Consider the following 17,271-nt stretch of genomic DNA (forward strand, 5'->3'; position numbering starts at 1 on the left):
TTGAGATTTGCTTTTAAAGTACTATTAAATTAAGTGTTTTAGATAAACTTTTAATGACTGGTAGATAACAGAAAATGTAATCTAAATGTAAAAATAGGGGAAAAGAACATGAACAATTAAAATATCCATTAACGGACAATCAACTTATATACCTTAATGTTTTCCAAACAGTGTACAACCTTTTTTTGCTTATTTTTTTTTTGCCCAACTGAAATGTTTAGTAGTAAAAGCAACATAGTAGAAACATAGTAGTACTGACACAAAACTAACCAAAAACCAAACGAAACAAAATTTTAGTTTAGCATGTTTATTACAATACATACATTTCACATTTGACCTTCCGACCCCAGGTGACCCTGCCCTCCTCCTGGTGTAACAGGGTTGGTGATGTCCAGTCCTTGGCTGACCCTCAGTTTCCTCAGTTTTCCAGTAGCACTTTTTTAAGTCCCCACCCCCCCATTCCATCCAATCAGGGTGCAAAGGAAAATGTGTGGTAATAATTTATGAATACAACATATCTGATAGACTAGTAATCACTGCAACTTTAATAAAACTTTAACTTCATTATTACTTAGCAACTGTACATAGGAATGAACTCTGGTTTTTAACGCAAGCTGCCACAGCAACTTGTTCATTTTTTCCTTTTTCTTTTTAAAGTACAGTTTTTTTAAACAAAACAAGGGTACAGAAAAAGAAACAAAAAGAAACAAAATAACCTGGAAAGATTAAGAGAAAAGAAAAAGGGGATTCTGGGTGACAACCAGTCTTCATCTCCTGCTAACGGAGGCAAGGGAGGGGAACGACGTGGGTTGAGCTGCAGGAATGATTCTCTTTCTCTCCTTTCGTTCTTGCTCACATTCACTCCATCACGTAAGCAGGCACTGGTGTTGACCATGGGCGTATCGCTGGGCCATTAGGGGCAGGTAGGAGACCACTGAACCATAGTGGACAAACAGGATGTAAACCCCCTCAAAAGGCATGGGGTGAGGGAATGAAACCATTATAGTGCAACCAGAGAAAGAAACAAGTAAACTAACCAAATAACCATGTAGCATTACTACCATTTTTCATATGTAGCGAGAGAAGAATGAACCGGTGGATACGTGTGCACAGTTGTGAGAAGACAAAAAGTGTGTACGTCATCGTCCTCGATAAATGTCCCGGTCGACTAGTCCACCTTTTCCATGCAGGTCTGGTACATGCTCAAGGCAATGGTTCACCGATCGTATATCTGAAGAGCATTTGTATATTTTTTTTCCTTTTTGTTTTGTTTTTGTTTTTTTAATCATGTCATTTAAAAATCTGCAGTCAAGAAGAGTTCTACATATGGTGGCAATGAGGGCACTTGAGATCCCAGTCTGCCTTGGTGCTGATTAGTTTAACGTTTGGATGTCAAAAGCTTTGATAGGCATGGCTTCCCATGGCTTCATCTACAAAATATATTTACAACATGGAAATAACATCTACAAATAATCTACAAGTACAGGGGACGGGGCGAGGGCGGCTCCTCCGAAAACCTCTCCGCCCCCCTCTCCCCTCCCCCCACCCACCCTCGGTCCAAGCAAGACCTCGCTGCAGCTCGTTTAATGTAAGACTGGGCCCAGAGCAGAACGCAACAGAACTTTGGTTCTCCAGGGTTCCGCACGCATGAAATGGGTTTCGCCCACTCATTCACCTACCCCTCTCTCCTCCTGTTTCAAGACCACATCGCAAACCCAGAGTTCCTCAAACCATGAAGGAATTTTGATTCTTCAACTTTTCAAGTTCTTTAATTTGTTGTCTCAAAAACAGTATCCTGTCGGAAAAAGCAAAGGTAGAGCAAGTTAGTACATTCGCATGCTAATGAGTCACATGCACATGCTTTGGTATTTCAAGTGAAATGTGCTTACCTCTGCTCGCGCAATGTGGCCTGAATCTCGCACACTCGCACCAGTGAGCGCAGGTTCTTCAGCTCTGTGCAGTTCTCTGACATGTAGATGCTGCCCATGGTGTGAGCCTCTTCACGTAACCGCGAAGCCTGGATGGGAAAGCAGTATGTGAATTGTTAGTCTGGAGCTCTGAATACAGATGTTCTTTGCTGCAGTTCTAACATTTGAGAGCAGTGGCACCAGCGTCACTAAGTTCTACAGATGGTGGCACCAGGAGCAGGTTTGGTAATGCTGGGAGTTTAAAAATAGTTTGAAAAACAGGTCATTTAATTATAAAATTACTATTGTTTTGCATTAATAAGTGCAGTTACTAATAATATTACGTGTTAATTTCTTATTTATTTCATGTTTATACAGATTTGACAGTAAAGCACTAAGCTTGATTTGGGAAGCGTACCAAAACAGCTCATGTGCAAAATCAAATTTTTATACAGAAAATGTATATATTCCACTTATATTAAATGTTTCATTATTCCTCTATAGTATTATACACAACTGACCGACAGCTTCAGTGATTGTGTGATTTACTCGCAAATTGAGGCACTTAAAACTTACTTCATACACCAAAAAAAAAAAAAAAAAAAAAAGGGTAAAGCGCTGACAAAATCTGATTTCTTGATGTTCTGATCGTTTCTATGACTTTATTTTAAAATATTAAGCAAAAAGTAGAAATGAATGACTAATAAGCCAATATGTGCTCCTCTGCTGCCTTCTACTGGTCATAATGGTGATTAGATGTATTTTTGTAATTTTACACAAGTATTTATTTACCACAAAGCATATTTGGTCATCTCATTAAAAATAACATTCAAATTGGATCATTTTAGAGTTTTAAAGTGCTGGAAATAGTGTGAAATGCTTGAAAGTCATTTAAAAGTGCTTGGATTTCTCTCTCAAAATGTTGTACAAACCCTGAAATGAATCAAGTAATAACATTCTACTATTTCTAGAGCTGCCCCTTAATAGTCAATAAGAAGAGGGTCGACCAAAAGTCAAACCAAAGTCGACCAAAAGTGACAGACAGATCGTTAATGGCTGGTCTATGTGGTAATACAGTACATCCAAATGCTCACCTATCATTCATCAACCTCAAATATGGCTTTTCATCTGAAATATGTTAGTAGTAGCAACTTTCCATGGCCCTCATTCTAAAGTTAACCTAGAAAAATGTGCGCTATTCAAGTGTGTGTGGAGTGTGGAAGCTGCACAGTAGTACACTCGCTGCTTGACACATGGTGGTGCCGGTGTGGTCACTTGCTCTTAAAATGCTCTGTTACTGTTTACAGTGCGCACTCACAACAACGAAATGTTGTGCTTTTGTAAAATAATTAAAGCGAACCACATGCGTTTTCTGCCATCGTTTTCTGGCGACTGAAAGCGCTTGCTTTTTTTTTCTTTTACTTTTGAGATTTTGCGATCACACGTTTTGATCAATCTATTGCATACTTGCTAAATAAAAGTATGAATTATTTTCTCTTTCACACACAGACAAAAACAAACAAACAATCAAAAAAAACCTGCCACAACATCACCACATTCATGTTTCCATACCTGTTTCTCCACATGCTCCGCGGGCCACCCTTGCACATGTTTGATGAGGTTCTCGTTGAAGTGTGCGGCCAGCGTGGGTGTAAAGGAACATGTTGCTCTGCCTGGAGCTGTGCCAGCAGGTACTGAGCCCGGGGGCATTGCTCCGCTGACTACACCTGGTCCTTGACCACCACCACCACCACCATTATTACTGCTGCTGTTGCTGCCCATGTGGTTTGGACTTGGAGACGGACTTCTCTGACTGCTGCATATCACAAACAGTGGATGGGTCAATGTCTTTCTGATTTAAAAAACTACTGCTTTTTATGCACAACTACTCAGTCTGCATCAGTTCTTACAAATACATTAATGTGATTCTAAAACAAAATCAGCAATATCATAAACAGCCAGAAGATGGCAGTCAAACACCCCAAATCAAGCCACTTGAAGCTACAAGTATGGCTGCTGAGGCATACAGTGGGCAAACTTTATTATGCACGTTTAATTTACAAAGTAATTTCCATGTCACCTCTGTCTCTGCAGCGTCCGTGGAGAGTTGCCGTTGTCGTGATGTTTGTCTGTGGGGAGGGACTGCTGGGACGATGGTGGAGGGAGGGAACTGGACTTAACTGTCATAGCGTTCATCTGAGAAAGACAGGGAGAAAGTGTTACAAAGCCATGCTTTCATTTGTGACATCTGTCATCTCATTTGTCAGCAGTATACCTTGGTCTGTGAGGAGACTGGCGTGGTGCTGAGGGGCGGTTTGAGGGAAGCTGTGTTGGTCTGTGGTGTGCTGATTCTAGGAGACACGTACGACCGAGGAGAAGAAGCGTCTGATGTCAGAGACATCGGAGACTGGCTGGACTGCTGGGCTACTCCACAGGACAAAAGAATGAGAAGACCGAGATAAGATCAAGAGATGTCTAAACTAATCAGCCATGTAACTTGGTTAACAAACGATGTTCTGGCTCTGATTTCAATCTACAGTTTGCGTAACTGTTAACTAAAACCATTTATACATTGTTCATTGTAATAAAGCAGATACAAAATCTAAATAAACTAATAAATGTCAAAAGTAAAATTACATAAAAGAAAAAAAACCAACAACCTAAAATTAAAACTGAAAATATATTAAATAAAAAAAAGACCAAAATAAGATTGGAACACTGACATCCAACAAGGGCTCGGGTTGAGCAATTGAACATTCACCAATTCTACAGATACGCTAATAAAACTACTCATAATCTGCAAACTGACTTTCTTTTGCACCCTCACCTGTTAAAAAAAATAAAATAAAATAAAATAAATATACACACACACTCTCCTATCGGCACTGTGGATGCATGATGTTGACGGAATGATGGCATATGCTTTTAGGCACACTAAAAAGTGCCTAAAAAGGTTCTTAGTAAGAGTCATGTATGCCACTGGAAGAACCGAAAATAGAAGAAATGTGTGAAAACTTATGCCGTTCTGTCTGTATCATCTCAGTGATCTTTTGAGAGGTTTTACACATGTACATTCATGCGAATTTAGCATTTTCTGACATTTGAGTGTGGATGAGAAATTGTTGAAAAATGCTTGAAAACTCTAGTGTGGATGGAGAGCTTTTTGAAACAAAAATGTCATTTTCAAATGCATCCTCAATGTACACACAGCCTGAGTACCTGACTTAATGAGAACCTGGCTACAAACTTATTCAGTGCACACACTCAGTTACACTGATTTATTTATTTTTTTTAACACTTCAGCTATAACAAAAAAAAAAAAAAAAAAAAAAAACGCTCACTTTCAGAATAAAGATTTCCTGGTAATTTACTCACCCTATGTCATCCAAGATGTTCATGTCTTTCTATTTCAGTAAAAAACAAATTAAGGTTTTTGAAGAAAACATTCCAGCATTTTTCTCCATTTAGTAGACTTCAATAGTGGTAAATGGTTTAAAGGTCCAAATTGCAGTTTTAATGGGATCTACATGATCCCAGTCGAGGAATAAGGGTCTCATCTAAAACAATTAGTTATTTTCTAAGAAAAATACAAATTGATATACTTCAACCACAAACGCTCATCTTGCATTAGCTCGACCTCATGCACTCACTACGTAGTACCAAACCAGTGTTTTCAAAGCTAATGTGCAAAAAAAGTCAAACATCCTTTATAAAAAAAACCAACAACAACAACAACAACTAACTGCATGCAACTTTTCCAATGCATATCTTCACACATTGCGTAATCACACTGCAGAGCTAGTGCAAGACGAGCGCATTTGTGGTCAGAAAGTACACAAATTAATCAGCAAATTATCAGGAAATTTTCATTCTGGAAGTGAACTGGACACACTGTGGCCATTAACAGGTTAAGAGGCACACTCTGATCTATTGCTTTCATATATATCCATCTGATGTATTTCTTTAAAATTAGCATTTCTTTCTGGCTACTTTGTATAGGTTTCTATGTAAGTACTGGTACTTCTGATTGGGCTGAGGCTGGAATTTAGCAAGTTTGAAGTAAAAGTGTGTCAGGAGCATTCACTCGGTATCATTATCTCATTTTTGACACACACACACACACACACACACACATACATATACATATATATATACATATATATTCATATATATACATATATATATAGGCAAAAAATATGAAAGCCTTGTATGCATCTTACTTTCATGTGCATTAGTAAGAATAGTTATGTTGCCTATATTTTAACTCTTCATATTTCTGCTACAAAGGACTATAGATTTTCAAAGGACTATCATTTTATATAAAATTCACTATGGAAACAACATAAAGTGTCATTCGACAGGCTATGTTATATAATTTATACTGAAGTATGTAAATTTATCAACGCAGCACAGTACGAGGTATGCTTGGAGGTTTTCCTATTAATTTCCTAGTAACCTTGCAGCGTTTCCCCATTAATATATCAATTATTTAATTAAAATTGTTTTGCTTTCTAAAAACAGCAGTGTAAATGTAACTTGGACTAAGAAATGATCACAACTAAAGAGGATCGAGTCCATTCTAATTTTGAGGTAAAAATCAACATTTTTTTTTTATCGTTTAATTTGGTGACTGAAAAGAAGGTATTAATTTTGCTCTCAAAGTGCACAAAACTGGTGCATTTACCGTTAAAATACACACATTTTTCTTAGATCTTGATGGTCTGGGATACACCCACCACAGTCTCAAAAAATCCTGTGGAAAACACTGTCTTGATATTCAGAGGGGAAAAGAAAGCTTTCTGTACACAGCCAAATTGAGTTCTCCTTCAAGGATTACTGTGCTTGAAAGGTCAACTACACAAATGTGTCAAAATCTTGCCAAGTATTACATAAAAGCTACTGGTTATGATATATTTATCATTATTGTGAACATGTAATTAAACAATTTTGATATTGCCAAATAGCAGATGTTGCATGACAAATCCATACACAAAGCTACTTAAAACCAAAAATCATTTTTGAGGCCCACGTGGCTTACCATTATCTGTTCAGACAGCAGCAGCCAAGCCTGTGTGTGTGTGTGTGAGATCCTTGCTAAGCTACCAAACCCCATCTGCTAACTCAAGGAAGCTGACTCAGAATCCCACAGCCGACATGAGTCGGCAACACAAGCAACAACATCTTACGCCAAAAACAAATCAAAACCACAAGCTCAAGTTTTGAAGTTCAAGATCAGGTCACAAAAGAGAGCCAACCTTAAAACCACATGTGTCAGACATTTAATTTGGATGACACTGTAGCACAAATAATCATTAAAAAAAAATTAAAAAAAAAAAAAAAAAAAAAAAAAAAAACGGCAGCTTGGAAGTAAAAGGTAGTATGAGAGAGACAGCAGAGTGTGTGTATGTACCTTGGCTGGACAGTTGAGTAGCCTGGGAGAGCAGAGTTGTGATGTTGAAGGCAGACGGACCAGCAGTCAGGATCTTATGGAGCATGGACTGCAGCGAAGCCTGAGTTACTGCAGCCGTGAGAACTACAGAGACACAGAGAACACAGAATGAAGCAAGAAAGCAAAGACAAAAGATGAAGACAGGAAGCAGTCAAAAAGACAAAAACAAAAAACCTAACACTTGAAAGCATTCAGAGAGTTAAAATGCGTCTGCGGGGGAAAAAAACAACCACTTGTTTACTAAATGCTTAGCTCACATTAGGTGCTTGTCTTTTTATTCTTAGCACGCAGTTAGAGAATCTGCAAGGTTCTGAAAAGTTGAGTCCAAGTTCATCCCGTCAACTCTGTGTGACTGTCCCACCAACATATCTCTGTTACATCCTATTAGAAATTAGACCAATTAAACAAGCCTTCCTTAAGACCAATTAGTCAACTACTTGTTCAGCTGATTTTGCACATCTTAATTACCTGTCAAAAAACTGCATCTAAATAACAGTTTATTCTTATAGAGACTGTTAATTTAAAAATACTTGAAAAAATCTGAGAAATAATTTACAGTTACAAACTTATTTGTGACCCTGGACCACAAAACCAGTCATAAGTAGCACAGGTATATTTGTAGCAATAGCCAACAATACATTGTATGTGTCAAAATTATTGATTTTTCATTTATGCCAAAAATCATTAGGATATCAAGTAAAGATCATGTTCCTTGAAGATATTTTGTAAATTTCCTACCGTAACTATCAAAACTTAATTTTTAGTTAGCAATATGCACTGCTAAAAACTTCATTTAGATAACTTGTGATTTTCTCAATATTTCGATTTTTTTGCACCCTCAGATTCCAGATTTTCAAACAGCTGTATCTCGACCAAATATTGTCCCATCCTAACAAACCATACATCAACAGAAAACTTTCAGATGAATTACAAATCTCAATGGTCACATTTACACATCCATACCACTATCTAAATGTTTGGAGTCACTACCGTTTTAATTTCTTTTGTTTCTGAGAAGTCTTTTATGCTCAACAAGACTGCTTTTTTTGATCAATAATACAGTTAAAAAAAAAAAAGTGAAATACTGTTATTACTATAATTTGAAAGAACTTTTCTTATTGTAATGTTATTGTAATCACTCCAACGCAAAAGCTACATTTTCAGCAGCCATTACTCTAGTCTTTACTGTCACATGACTCTTCAGAAATCATTCTAATATGCTGATTTGGTACTCAAGAATTTTTTGTGTGTGTGAAACTTTATTTCAGGATTCTTGGATGAATAACATTCAAACAGCATTTTTTTTTTCAAATAGATTTTCTGTAACCATGTAAAAGTTTTTACTGTCACTTTTTAATCAATTAAGGTTTCAGGAAAAAATTAAATTAATCTTATGCTTAACTAGGGCTTGGATATGTAGGGTCGGGTATTGTTTGATTCCAAGTTTCGATTCCAATGTGAATAAAAGATGATATCAAGCATATTTATTCTGTTTCTATTTTGCTAAACATTTAGTTGCAGCTGAACACCATGAACAAAAATCAACAGGCTACACAAAAACTAAATTTACTTAAGAGCTGTTTGTAAAAATGGAAGTTGTGGTTTTCTTACGATTCTGGAGAAAAAAAAAAAAAAAAAAGAAAAAAAAAGACAACTAAAATCACATGTAGGCCGGGTCCTCACAGATGAAAAAAATAAAAGAACCACACATAGGAATCGATAGCCGGAATCAAAATATTAATTTCACAAGAAGTATCTGATTCCTGACCTTAAGTATCTGATTCTAGAATCTGAATTGATTTTCGATACCCAACCCTAGCGATATAGTCAAAAAATGATCAAAAAATTTTTCATATCAGTCAAATCTTTATTATTATTATTATTTTTATTATTATTAAGTATAAAGGCTGCATAAAAGTTTAAGACTAGTCTTAAAAGATAGCTAATTTTTTTCTTTAAGGCTGGTCATTATTTTTGTTAATTTATTTACATAAAAAAAAGGCCCTGATACACTTCAAACAGAATTTGTTTTCGTTCTTCGTTTGCGGGCAAAAAGAAGTTAGAAAGGGCTGAGCGAAGGTATACCGTTTTAAAAACATTCCGACAACCCCACGCTGCAGTGAATGGCTCATAGTCTAAAAACTTTAGCATGATGTGAGAAGAAAAAAACAAAAAAACAAAAACACAACAACACTGGAGTCATCTTAATTACACAAACCTGTTTGTTACTTTATTTTATTAGTTCATTTATTCTATTAATCTGGGTAAATTATTAAACGTTTTTATATTTTATGCGATGTCATATTTTGATTTAGATCAAATTAAAGGTTTATTATTGTATGTTCTTTGGGCATTTTATTTATTATATACCTTATTGAAAGAACAGCAACAGCAGCAGCAGTATGGTGCAACATTTATTTGAAACATGTATTTGGTACTTGCTACCTTATATGTTTACTCTTTCCTTTCATTCTTTTCGTGTCTTTGGAAAACTTGTCTCAGATGTTTCTCTACGTCGCTTTTTGCATAACTCCGGATCGTCGACATCAAGCTTCGTTGCCATTTTCTTTTTAGGAATTAAATGCTTTATCTGAATCTTTAAAGTCTCTCCATGAGCGATCATACAGGTGTGGATACATTTATACCAGCTCAGATATTTGACACTCTTGTGTGTTCATGTTGCTAGTTGCTAGTGATGCTGTTCTCCTGACTGACCTCTGTTGAATGAGAAACAAACTGGGAAAAAAAAAAAAAAAAAAAAAAAACCGACCGACTGCATAATCACCACGGACCAATGATAGCTCAAAGGTGTTTAGGAGCCAAAACGAACTCCACTAAAAAGTTAACTTTGGTGAGCTGTTTTGAACTGCCGAAACGAACTCAAAATTAATTTGGTTTCGGCCTGATTTTGTTCAAAGTGACATCAAATAAGTTTATGGGGGCCTTAAGTTGAATCCAAAAAATAAGACTAATTATCCCTTAACTAACTGCTAGTTGTTCAGACTAGTTCTAAGTTTATGCAACTGGCCCTAGAGTGAAAGTTGTAGAAACCAGACTGTTATTTGTGGTTGTAAACTATTCCTTATGGTCAGAACATGACAAACACTTGAATTTTTACACTTAACAAAACATATTTTAAAATGCAAAATTAATTAGTTTCTGCATGTTCTAATGAGTGATATTGTTTCAAATCATGAAAACAGGTTTGTGTTGCCTGACTTTGATGTTGTGTATCTTCAGCAGTGCAGTTTGCAGTGCAGGCTGTAATATTAATAATATTACTTTTTCGGGTCTTTTAGAAATGCACATTCGACAGTAGCTTGAGTCAGGATGCAGATGTAAATTCTGTAAAAATTGCAAAAATGGTGAAATTTAAATATACTGTTTAAGTTTTATTAAAATTAACTATTGGTGTTCCATAGTAGCATACGTTTAGATCATGATAACCACAATTAAAACCACATAATAGCACCTCAATACCATGGTAAAAATGTAAATGTATGAAAAACACAATGCACAAACGCTATAGCTTAATCACAAAACATACTGTAATTATATTCCATTACGTCCTTAATACATTTAAAACATGTCTACATTAACAATAATGTGAAATTCGCTGTGCGGATAAATTGTCTGTGTGGCGCTGTTCAAATGAGTAGCATTGTTTTGTTCCACTTTTGGCACATAAACATTATATGAAACATTTATCGAACTTATTTAATTGATAACTGTTGCGATAATTACAGTTATCGTTTTTAATCGCCCAGCCCTACACTAAACTTTTAAACAGTAGCGCATTTAACATTTCCAATAGCATTTTTTTGTGTTCAAAATCTAGGTTAGTCAATACATCACAATTTCAATCACAAATGGTGTGATTATTGAGACCACATTCATAATCTACCTATAACCCAAACAGCTTCAAGCAAAGCACTTTACCACAGCTTAAACTAGAGGAATCATTCCCTACAACTAGTTTAAATCCAATATCCATGCATTTGAAGAATGATGAGCAGCCTTGGCACTTGTTCATGCAAACTTTTGCCTTTCACAGCTTACACACATCTGCCATATGCAGACTGGCCAAACTCCATTCAGACTTTCTGGATGGCACTTCTCGTTCACCCAAGTTCTGGCTAGGAGGATCAGTTTATAACTGCGCATCACAGATTGCAAATAGGACCAATCATGGAAAGTGAGAAGCAATGACACGCTCACAAATGGCAATTCACACAGGCCATGTTCAGGAAGCAGCAGAACTATGATTCATCCCTGAGATGTGAAGATAAGAGTGGAAAAGCTGACGCAAGCCCAGCATGCACAAGTATATAACAAGCAATTATACACCCACTTGAGTGGTACAAAATATCCAACTAGAATAAAGCTGCAAAACGTATGCTTGCTAACACACAACATTGAACTTACAGTGGTGTAGTAGTCCAAACATGTAATCGCCATCACCACAGTACAGTAAGCAAAGATTTAACCTTAGGTTCTTCGAGTTAGACTGTCCCCGCAATGTTGCGAATAAGGAAAAATGTCCGTGAATGTCTCTATTCCCTAAGATTCAATACACTTACCTTCATTGATCTTGGCCATGTCTACACTGGCGTTGTTTAGCTGCAGGGCCGTTTGCAGAGCGGGGAGGAGCTGGCGTAAGAGGGAAGGGTCTTGGAGAAGAGTGGGCGGGGCCGGAGACTGCATCACCGGAGAAACCGGGACTGTAGAGCCAGAAGCGCTGCTGGATGAGTTGGCCACGCTTAAGCCAGACACAGCAGCAGAGGAAGAGGAGGGTGTGAGTGAGGAAGGCTTCTCTGTGGCAATCGAAGACTCTGTTTAGAGGGTAAAACGACAGAAAAAAAGCCAGTTGAATTTTAATTGGGTGTTAACGTATTTATCATTCATCAGCTGGAAAACAAAAATCTAAAAGTTCTTCTGTGTGTCGCAAAACTACTAATTTTGTAGTTATGATTAGCGATTTTGTTGTGAACAGGGTTGTCACTAACAATAGGGTATACGTCAAACGTCACCTGACCAAACCCGGAAAACCAGTCTCATTCCTACCACTTGTCGGAGAACGTATTAACAGCCATATTAAATAATTGTGATATCAACGGACTTAAGGTAATCAGTTAAACTAGCTTGCTGTTTTTATTGCTGATGCTTTATTCGATCTTCATTTATAAATGTTAGCAAAAGGAAAAAAAAATAACTAGAAAATATAAACATTACAATATAAAAATATAAATATAAATACAATTTTATACATCAATCTACATATGTTATGGACATAGGTTATAATCATCTTTGTGTCTACTTTGAAGGCATCTTAAGTAAAACAGCTTCATATTTAATGCGGCATACGCAAAACCCGTGAACCATAAGCAACGAGACCTGTTTAGCAGAATACGGAAGTATGCTGCGCATAACCCCTATTATTTCATTAACTAAATAATTGTTGGTTATTCTGCTAATTAATCAAGTAATTGTTTTGTGGTAATTAAAATAGATCTAGCCTTTAAAATGACTTAAAATACATATACAATAGCAATGAATAATTGTCAAACAACTATGCAAAATAAGCATTTTATTCGAACTTCACAGCCTATTTTTACGGTGTGCCTGTGAAACGTTGAGGTACCACTGTAGTAGTTTTATGCGTGTGTAAACGTCACGTCAACGTACAACAAAAAGTACCTCACGTGGAAAATACTTAAAGTAAGGCGTAAATGCGTGTAACTAACGTAAATCAAGCAAGCTAGTATGCATAGGCCACGAAGTGTTAACGAAATAATGCATTAGCAGACCGGAAGAAATAATATGGAATTTTTTCCAGAAAACTTCTTGCACAAAATAAATTCAAGCACTTTCAAGGACTGTATCTATGAATGTTTATTTTCGAAAATTTTCCAGGGCCTTATTTTTTTTTTTTTCAGATTCACAAATTTTCAAGGACCCATGGGAACCCTGACTAGGGCTGGGTGAGTTTTCCATTTTATTGATTAATTCGTATTTAATGTTTTGCCACAATTTTATTTTTTTTAGAAATCAAGGAATCGCGATTTTGAATAGAAATATTACCAAACGTTAGAATTAGACACTTTGACAATGTCAACGATGACAGTAAAGAGAAAGAACGATCCAGCCACATGTCAACGCAGGTGATTAACCACTCATGCGTGACGTGCTCATAAGGCTAGGCGCCATTCACACAGAATGTGCTTTTGCATTGACAAAGATGCGACGCAAGCAGTGGGATAGGAAAACATGCAAGAAGATGGGAGAGAGTGAACTTCTTTTAACTTGAGCACTGCATTTTTATAATGCCGTTTCATGCATTAGATGCTGCATGAGATGCGAGTGCAACAGTCAAAAGCGTCCATGTTTACATAGAATAAACAATGGAAAAACAGCGCAATCCAATGAAAAACCTGTGAAAAACTACTACTGTGTGTGTCTGATATTTCATGTTTGCATCATGGTGACTTTTTTTAAAAAAGCTTTTTCCTCATATTATTTCTGAACAAATAATATGTATAAGACAAGTTTGTACAAGATGTAGTTGTAGTTCATGCATCTTCTCTTAGTCTTCCACTTAGTATCCAATGACCCCTTTAACATTTCCATCATGTTGACAACTTTATGTGTGGTGCACTTGGATTAGAATTTTCTTTAACTAGAGGGAAAGTTACTTGAATCATGTTGTAGTTACATTTTCAAGTTGACTTGGGAAAAAATAAGCAGCCATATCACATATCCCCAACTCAAATAGAATCAAGAAATCTTGACAGCCCTAGAATGCCTCTTCAGCCTGCATTGTACATAAAATCTCAATTTGACAGCAAGCAGATCCACAAAATTCAATCCTAAAACACATCCCATTGTCAACCCGGTTATTGAAAGTGTCTCAGCAGCTATTTCAGGTTTTGCCTGAGGATTCTCCCGAATCATCTACAGCCAAAATGTCACCTGAAAAGTCTCAAAAAGATCTCCTAGAGACAGTCCCAGTGTTCAAAAACTGGAAACGAGAGCACGTTCATGTGACACGCATTCAGGGTAAGCGGAGCTTCACTTAAGCACCTAGTGAGAAACACGTGATGAGTGTACAGATGGAGCAGTTAAACTATATGAATTTTCATTGTTTAATAGCTTCTGTCGACATCAGGATTTAAAAATAGCCCACAATTCCCAAGGCTGGCAACGTGGCGAGACGCTACTGAACATTTCTTAACAGGTGCCCCAAGAACAAGCACGCTTAGCTGCTAGAAAAACAATTAAGAGACCACGCACACCGTTCCTCATCATGAAAACACAGCAAGCTTTGTACCAAAACATATAAAAGACAGGCCTCTGCATGCTCATCTCTGCCTGTTTGTTCTGTAATTTGTAATGCATATTGAAATATCTTCTAATTAAGACACAATCTCGTTACTGTTTAGTTAGCGTCTAGAAACGAGGGACATTTTCTTCTCAAGAAGTACACAAAATTTCAGTACATTGTTTTGTAATTTTCTGAAAGAGACATTGGCTCCTGAACATCTATGTTGAAGGAGAACTCCACTTCCAGAACAACAATTTACAAATCATTTAATTCACTCACCCCCTTGCCATCCAAGATGTTCATGACTTTGTCTTCAGTCGTAAAGAAATTATGGTTTTTGAGGAAAGCATTTTGTTTTTTTTCTCCATATAACAGACTTCACTGTTGCCCCAGTTTTGAACTTCCAAAATGCAGTTTAATTGCAGCTTCAAAGGGCTCTAAACAATCCCAGCTGAGGAAGAAAGGTCTTATTCTAGCAAAACGATCTGTCATTTTTTCGGAAAAAAAAAAATTGTATACTTTCAGCACAAAAGCTCGTGTAGCGCGTCCGCCTAAGTTCATCGTCTGTGTACTCTGGCACAAAAAGGTAGAGTATGGCAATTTCTTTGAGACTGAAGACAGAAAGATGTGAACATCTTGGATGACAAGGGGGTGAGTAAATTATTTGTAAATTGTTGCTCTGGAAGTGGAGTTCTCCTTTAATAAACAGTCATTAAAATTTTGTCATCAGCTTATCTGCATTCGTTCTTTTTTTCTTTTGTGCTTTTCTTTTGACAGGCTGGCTAGAACAAATATTTCTTTAAGGAAAACAAGCAGTACTATTACACTTCCTTCCACAAAGCCTTTACTTCAAACACTTCCCCTGTTCACAATGCTGTGTGCATTAAAGGTGAATGATTACAATTCCAGACAGAAGACCAACAAAGAGAGACTGCTTTCAGGGTTCCCACACTTTTTGACTAACGAAATGCTTTCCAGTCATTTGTGATTACTGGATAATGACTTTTAAAAAAAATCATTCAAATTCAAACGATTCATTAATCAGACATTTCCAGCAATCTGTGTTCTAGTTTGGAAAACGAGTCACAGAAAATCAAACATTTCGGCTCGGAAGCAATTTTAACTTCAGTCGTAATATCTAATTGATGAAATATTTCAGAACAGAGCATACCAACAAAAGCGTATTATTCATTAAAGAAATTTCCATGAGTCGAGTCAAAGATCTTAACATTTTTTCCAGCCCTGGAAATAGATTTTAAACCTTCCTGTTCTTCTAAGGTTTTTCCATGACAGTGGTAACCCTGTGCCTTAAACCTGCTGCTTAGCACCTGCTACCCTCCGACTACTTCGATATAGCCAAACATTGAAAAATTACTCAAAGAGAAGTAAACTGCTGTGATGACTGAAAAATAAATGGAGAAATAGCAGCATGCAGTACGGGAGCGTTTAAAGAGCATTAACACGTCATGCTGCATAAGGCAAAGACTTGCTACTGCCTCCTACCAGCATGGACAAAGCAGACCCAGACACTGCTTATGTGGGTGGTGCGGATAAGCAGAAGTTTGAGACATAAAAACACTACAAAAGCTCTAAATGTTGTCATTTCTATAAATACAAAACCAACCTGTGATCGCCTTTGAAAGAAAAAAAAAAAAAAAAAAAGGCTGTGCCACTCAGTAATGACTCTGCAACTGCAAAACACTTAGAAACAAACCAAGTGACACACTGAACTTTTCCTCACACTAATATAAACCACAAATCTGTCCAGAATCATCTGCTAACGAAATATCAGTGTATCTCTATCCGTCAGTTTATCTCTCTCTTTATGTCTCTCTCATCTCATTCCAAGCCTGTAAGACTTTCCTTTATATAGAGAACACAAATTAAGATATTTTTGATGAAATCCAAAAGCTTTCTAACCCTGCATAGAAAGCAATCCACCTGACACGGTCAAGGCCCAAAAAGGTAGTAATAGTCCTTGTGACATCAGTGGTTCAACCATAATGCTATGAACCTACAAGAACACTTTTTGTGCATTCTGACATTGAGTTGCATTGCCGTCTATGCAGAGAGCTCACGAAACAAAAGGTCTTATGGGTTTTGAACGACATGAGGGTGGATTTTTGGGGAAACTATCCCTTTAACCTTTAATTCCACCTAACACAGCTCAATGTAGGTTTTTCATACTTGGGCATTTATACTTACTAGCGCTGGAGAAGCTGGCGGGTGTAGCCTGCATGGCTTCACGCCTGTAGTCTCTGTCTTTAGGGAAACTGTTGACCACTGCAGCCATCTTGGTTGCCTCCTTCTGCCTTTGCTCTCTGAAACAGGAAGGTGTTCACAAATGACACTGGCATTCAAAAGGCGACAAAACCGCATCAGCTTTACACATGATTGACAAAGCAGAAAAAAAGCCTCATGATGAGACTAGCTATCATGTCTCAACCTTCTGCAAGTCACTTGACAATTGGAATTAAGCCCATTTCATTTTGATTTATAGCAAAACTATGATATAAAAGTGTAATTATCAAATCACACGTTTTTTTTTTGTCTCAATGTGTATGACAGCCAAGTGCATGCTTTCAGATGCAAAA

At 36.9% G+C, this 17,271-nt stretch overlaps 1 protein-coding gene across 2 annotated transcripts in view; it reads right to left on the reverse strand.

Moving 5' to 3' along the window:
• Positions 1-1,178: 1,178 nt before the first annotated feature.
• The window catches only part of waca (WW domain containing adaptor with coiled-coil a), a 29,552-nt gene continuing 13,459 nt past the window's right edge, over positions 1,179-17,271 (reverse strand). The window contains exons 6-13 of one of the 2 annotated variants that reach the window (XM_051124215.1): positions 16,883-16,998; positions 11,937-12,188; positions 7,318-7,440; positions 4,183-4,331; positions 3,988-4,103; positions 3,480-3,720; positions 1,890-2,017; positions 1,179-1,795 (exon numbers count right to left, since the gene is read on the reverse strand). In XM_051124215.1, coding sequence (XP_050980172.1) covers positions 1,726-1,795; positions 1,890-2,017; positions 3,480-3,720; positions 3,988-4,103; positions 4,183-4,331; positions 7,318-7,440; positions 11,937-12,188; positions 16,883-16,998 — 1,195 coding nt within the window. In that variant the 3' untranslated portion in view covers positions 1,179-1,725. Of the gene's footprint in view, positions 1,796-1,889; positions 2,018-3,479; positions 3,724-3,987; positions 4,104-4,182; positions 4,332-7,317; positions 7,441-11,936; positions 12,189-16,882; positions 16,999-17,271 lie in introns of both variants that reach the window. The other variant, XM_051124214.1, reaches the window with a different exon arrangement.

Source organism: Labeo rohita, chromosome 12 (genome assembly GCF_022985175.1).
Source record: "Labeo rohita strain BAU-BD-2019 chromosome 12, IGBB_LRoh.1.0, whole genome shotgun sequence".
In the NCBI taxonomy this organism is placed as follows: domain Eukaryota; kingdom Metazoa; phylum Chordata; class Actinopteri; order Cypriniformes; family Cyprinidae; genus Labeo; species Labeo rohita.